At 51.3% G+C, this 5,990-nt stretch overlaps 1 protein-coding gene across 1 annotated transcript; it reads left to right on the top strand.

Moving 5' to 3' along the window:
• Positions 1-435: 435 nt before the first annotated feature.
• On the top strand, positions 436-5,790 carry tulp4b (TUB like protein 4b). The gene is made up of 3 exons (XM_010774672.1): positions 436-966; positions 1,069-3,732; positions 4,137-5,790. The coding sequence occupies exons 1-3, from the start codon at positions 436-438 to the stop codon at positions 4,251-4,253; spliced, it is 3,312 nt and encodes a 1,103-aa protein (XP_010772974.1). The 3' UTR covers positions 4,254-5,790.
• The last annotated feature ends 200 nt before the right edge of the window (positions 5,791-5,990 follow it).

The following is a 5,990-nucleotide window of genomic DNA, read 5'->3' as shown; positions in this document are numbered from 1 at the left end:
AGCTGTAAGATGCTTGAAAAGCTTGAAAATGCACCTTGAAAAGTGCTTGAATTTGACTTTGGAGAAGGTGTAAGAACCCTGTATGTTGGGCAAATAGCACAAGTTGAGTTCATTAGTATTAGTCAGCATTAAAGCCTATATTTGGCCGATTTGCACAATTCTAGAGTGGTTTTGGGGTTATTGGGGATAATACAAACAATAGCAATTATCCAGCGCCCTTTAAAACTTCAAAATCAACCCAGAATTCATCAGAATCAGTACAGATAAGGCCACTTCTTGATCCTGAAAAAATGTTGTTTGATTGTGCAAGTGTCCCAACATATGCAGGTCAGCATCCATCAGTTTCTGCGTGCTGGGGACCCTACTCTACATTTTTCTATTCTAACTTTGGGGTCTCAACATTTCCAGGTTCACAGTGCTGGCAGCTATACCACAATGACGTTCTTCTTCTTTGTGTTTTATTATAAAGTGATGGGTCCTTCAGGTGTGTCCAGAGACAACCCTACCTGCACCGTCAACATTCCCATCGCTCCGATCCACAGCCCGGCTCAGGCCATGTCTCCCACTCAGAGCATCGGCCTGGTCCAGTCTCTGCTGGCCAATCAGAACATCCAGCTGGACGTCCTCACCAACCCCACCGCCACTGCCGCTGCAGCCGCCGCTGCTGCACCTGCTGCAGACCGCGGGCAGGACGCCGTTCCCTCCCCATACCCGGTGCCCTCCAGGTACTCTAACCCTGGTCAGGTGATCTTCAACGGGCTGGAGATGGCTCCTCTCCTCCCCGGTACTCTCCCCCCGCCGCCTCCCCCTCACCACCTCCCCCCGCAGCCTCACCCGCAGCGCTCACATCCCCAGCAGCCGCGCACGCTGCCGCCCAAACTGTCACAACAAATGCAGACGCAGCAGCAGAAAATGCACCATCAGCAGCAGCAGCAGCACCATCAGATGCAAACACAGCAGCAGCTCCAGCAGCAACACCAACAGCAGCAGCAGCAGCTCCAGCAGCAACATCAGCAGCTGCAGCAGCAGCAGCAACAGCTGCAGCAGCTGCAGACGCTGCACCAACAGCAGCAGCAGCAGCACCAGCAGCACCAGGCTCAGCAGCACCAACAGATGCAACAGAACCCCACCCACCAACAGCTGCAGCACCAGCAGCAGATCCAGCAGCAGCAGCAGCAGATGCAGCTGCAACACGAACAGATGCAGCAGCAGCAGCAGCAGATGCAGCAGCAGCAGCAGCAGATCCGGCAGCAGATCCAGGAGATGCGGCAGCAGCAGCAGCAGCTGCAGCAGCAGCACCATCAGATCCAGCAGCAGCACCAGCAGATGCAGAGGCAGCACCAGGTGATGCAGCAGCAGCTGAAGATGCAAATGACGCTGCCGCCTCCGCCCACCGGATATCCAACCATCTCCTTACACCAGATCCACCTCCTGCCTCCTCCCCCCACCACCGAGCCGGGCTTCAGGGAGCATGCACACACTCTGAAGCCCAGCATGCCTCGGAGTCTTCCCCCCTTCAGCGACATGGACGGAGGCATGGAGCTTCAGATGAGGAAGGTGAATCCTCCTCCTCCGTACCCAGGCACCGTCGTGTCTGCAGCGATCACTACAGCCGTCGCCACGCCTCAAACTCTCATCACCAACTGTGACAGCCCGAGTGTCCTGTCACCTGACCCCTGCCTGAAGAAGGACGAGTTCCTGCTGCACCCGGTCACTCTGCAGTACCCCACTCCTCTGGGCTATGAGAGGATCACCACCTTCGACAGCAGCGGCAACGTGGAGGAGGTTTGCCGGCCACGCAGGCGCCTCGTCCGCAACCAAAACTCGTACGCCGTGCACGGCATCGGAGGCTCCGCGACGCTCAAAGTCACCTCTTCTGAGAACAAGAAGATCCAGCTTCCCTACAGCTCTGCGACGCTGAGCCGCCTCTCCGTCCCTCGATACTCTATACCCAGCGGAGACCCGCCTCCTTACCCTGACGCCGCCAATCAGGTCACCGCCACGCTCCCTCCCCCTCAGAGGATGGACAGCAGTCTGATCCACGCCACGATGCGCCGGGACCGCAGGGACGCGGTGCTCAAAGTGCCGCAGATGATGGAGAGCTCCAGGACGCTGCCCACTAAGGCTAAAATGAACAGCGCGTTAGCACTGAGCTACCAGCAGAGGGCGCCCGCCGCCTTATACACTTGCAACCAGTGCAGCAGCAACAGCAGCAGCACCAGCGTCAGTGTGAGCGGCGGCGGGACCATGAGTAGCGGCATCGCGGGCGGCACGGTGGTTCGGCAGGACTTCCCGCCGGGGAAAGTCTCTCATCACAGCACCATCATCGTGCACTCAAAGAGCACCTCCCCCCTGTCCTCGCAGTCCACCTACAGCCTGCTGAGTGCCGCCGACACTACCCGGGACAGAACGGTGTACGTCAACTCCGCCTTCACCGAAGACGAGACTCTGAACCAACACCTGGAGAAATCCATGCGGCAGCTGACTCTCGGGGACGTTAGCTTGACGGTTAAACGCCCTCCGCCTTACCAGTGGGACACCTCCACCACGGAGGAGTTCTGGCTCACTCCGGAACAAACCATTCTAGGTCCTCCGCCCGGAGCCCATAAACCTCCGCCGCTCATCATCAGTCAGGCCCAGCATCTGGACATGTCCAGGCTGCCGTTTGTTCTGACGACTAAACCTCCAAGCAGCCAGACCACGAGCACGCTCACATTCCCATCGGGATACCAGATATCACTCTCGCCTTTCCCTCCGCCTCACAGCGCTCCTCCGCCTCCGAATGAAGTGTCTTCGGTTCCTTATTCTCAGCAGGATCCAAGCTTGGTGTTACCTCCGGGTTATCCTCCCAGCCTCGCCAGCTTATCGTGCTGCCCTCTCCCTCCGATGTACCCCGGGGCCAGTGCCTGTGGAAGCCTCCAGCTGCACCCCGTGAGCCTCCACCCCTGGAACCCGTACCCCTGCCCGCCTCCCATGCAAGACCCTCCAGCACCTCCCCTCCCGACCAAAACTCACCAGATTCTAGAGAAGCCAATCCTCTCGCCACCTCCTCCGTCCGGGCCTCCCCCGCCTCCCCCTCTCCCGCCTCCTCCTCCACCAACTGAGCTGCCGCCGTCCAAAAGCACCGCTGAGGATCTCGGGGACAACTTCCTGGAGCCGTCGTCGTCGCTGAACGAGAGTCCCGTGCAGCAGGAGTCCGATCGCTTTAACAAGAAGAGCCGCAAGAGGGTGGACAGCCGGGCCGAGGACGCCAACATGCCCACTGTCTCCGAGGGGAAGTCCAGGAAGGAAGGGCGGGCGCTGTCCGACTTCAACACCCTCATCTCAAGCCCGAGGGTCGGCACCCGGGAGAAGAAGAAGCCCAAGAGCCAAAGAGAGCAACTCAATAAAACCAAGAAGATGAACCGGACCACCAACGAGTTCCAGGACAGTTCGGAGAGCGAGCCGGAGCTTTTCATCAGCGGAGACGAGCTCATGAACCAGAACCAGAGCAGCAAGAAGAGCTGGAAGAACAAGCGCAGCATGCGGATGGCGAGCGAGCTCGAGGAGATCAAGTGCCGCAAGGCCAACGAGCGAGAGGACCGCAGTCTGGGGAGCCAAGGGTTCGTCTACGTCATGGCCAACAAACAGCCGCTGTGGAACGAAGCGACGCAGGTTTACCAGCTGGACTTCGGGGGACGCGTCACGCAGGAGTCCGCCAAGAACTTCCAGATCGAGCTGGACGGTAGACAGGTAACGTGATCACAAACCCTCACCTGTCATTAGTCCATGTATACTCTTCTAGAATGGGATATATATATATAAGATACTTTTTATTTAAAATACAAAGTATGTGAGGTTGCATAGTATGCATTCAATAACGACGTACTACTTCAGACTAACATGGTGCATCAACTTTGACCTTCTTGCTGATATATTTTCGTAGTGGCCAAACGGTGGTACTACAACTTGCTTGTTATTCCGTTCATGCCATTGGGCCCAAAATACTTTTCCCATTGACTTACATTGGAAAAAAAGACATCTGTAGCATAACAAGATACATCCTTTATCTCTCCTTGGATTTGACTCTCGATCGACAGATAAAGCTCTTTATTATAGATATATTTAATAAACACATTATTTTCTGTCTGTTTTAGGTGATGCAGTTCGGCCGTATTGACGGTAATGGCTACATCCTGGATTTCCAGTACCCTTTCTCCGCGGTGCAAGCGTTCGCTGTGGCCTTGGCCAACGTGACGCAGCGGCTGAAGTGAAAAAGTTTCCTGCTGTTTTAGAAAATGATTCCTGAGACGACCTGCAGACACGCAGAGCTGGTGGAGTTGGTCGTGCACCAGCAGACTCATCAGCAGCTCTTCTGGATCACGCGAATGTACTCATTCTATTCAAATACAAATGTTATCTTAGAAAACAACGACTGTCCCTGCAGAGACGGACGGTTAACTGAGTACACGTGGGAACGGAAACAGATGGCAATGTATTTCTAATTACTAAATATTTTATTTATGTTTGTGATGTTGAAAAAAAGTACATTGTTGGGTTTGAAAAGAGGAACCACATCTATAGTAAACACTGCAGTATTTTGAAGTCATTTAGTAATTAAGTGCATTATTTACTATGAAACTGATTGTTGTCATACCTTTATTTCAATGTTTATTTAAATCCCATTTGAATGCATTCCTTTGTTTATTTAACCTCCTCTACATGACGTTTGAACTGCTGGGCGTGCAATAGAAGAATTGTTTTTTCTATTCGTGATACTTCTATGAAGTGGTGCAATGAACAAAGTAAGTCTTATTGTTGGGCCGTAAAACTATACACTTATACACATTGACATCCTCCTTTCTTTTTATATCCAAAACTCGCCTTTACATTTGTGAGGAACGACACAGGAAGGGTTTTACCAGATATTTGAATGCATTTAGCAGAAAGTACTTGAGTCACGCTCCTGCAGATGAAAGTCTTAAACTTTATTTATTTAAAAAACGCTTTCCGTGCAAAGTTGCAACACAAGGTGCTTAACCATACAGTGAACATCGAGGCATTGAGTTTATTAAAAAAAGGCCTTAATTAGTTCAAATGCTTAGAAATGTTGAAGGTTTTTTTTATCTGACGTTGCATTGTAAAATCTAAACAGAAGCTTGTATACATGTTGTTTTGCTTACGAATGCTTAAAGTTGGTGTTGGATTTCTTTTTAAAATGCTTAAATCTTTCAAAACTAAAGTGTGCATCAGCTCCAGATCCTCTCTGATCGTTTTATCGTGGTCGACTGTGAAACCTTTGATTTTGTGGTTGTTTTTGACGCTGCTACTTCTGCAGTTTGCCTCGTTGGGAGTGAGCAGTGCTTTAGATAGACTGTGCAGTAACGCTGAACACAGCAAACAGAAAACCCTGCTGCTTGCACCGTGTACTTAGTAAACAAAGACTGTGCTCATATGTTGCCGACTTCACTCACCTTTGCTTTCACGAGTTCTTGGATGTTACACAAAAAAGACGACGGTGTTGATACAACATGTTGGTAAGTCCAGATTCAGTGTCCGTGAGACTCATGCAGACTTGGTGCTAATAAAGGAACACATGGACAACAGAAGGAGTTTTAAAGAGGAAAGCATTTCAGAGCGGCTGCAGAGAGCTTTATTTACCGCAGTGTGTTCGTTATCAGCAAAACTGCCTCACTCTAGATGGTTGCCTGATTTCATTTTACTCTTACGTTGTGAAGGAAACTAACGATGTGACCATAGGTTGGTACAGACCTATAGGCTGCTGGGTGTAATAAAAACACATTGTTCCAAGCGTTGTCTGTGTTTCATTTAAAGAGTCCTCTCTACTTTAAAGAGTCCTCTCCTGCTGATGTTCAGGTGTATATCAGTATGTAGTGTCTCTACTTTAAAGAGTCCTCTCCTGCTGATGTTCAGGTGTATATCAGTATGTAGTGTCTCTACTTTAAAGAGTCCTCTCCTGCTGATGTTCAGGTGTATATCAGTATGTAGTG

This window comes from Notothenia coriiceps, unplaced genomic scaffold (genome assembly GCF_000735185.1).
Source record: "Notothenia coriiceps isolate Sejong01 unplaced genomic scaffold, NC01 NC01_scaffold00014334, whole genome shotgun sequence".
NCBI classification, from domain to species: domain Eukaryota; kingdom Metazoa; phylum Chordata; class Actinopteri; order Perciformes; family Nototheniidae; genus Notothenia; species Notothenia coriiceps.
Note: the sequence above shows the minus strand (reverse complement) of the source record. Positions and strands in the feature narration are given on the sequence as shown.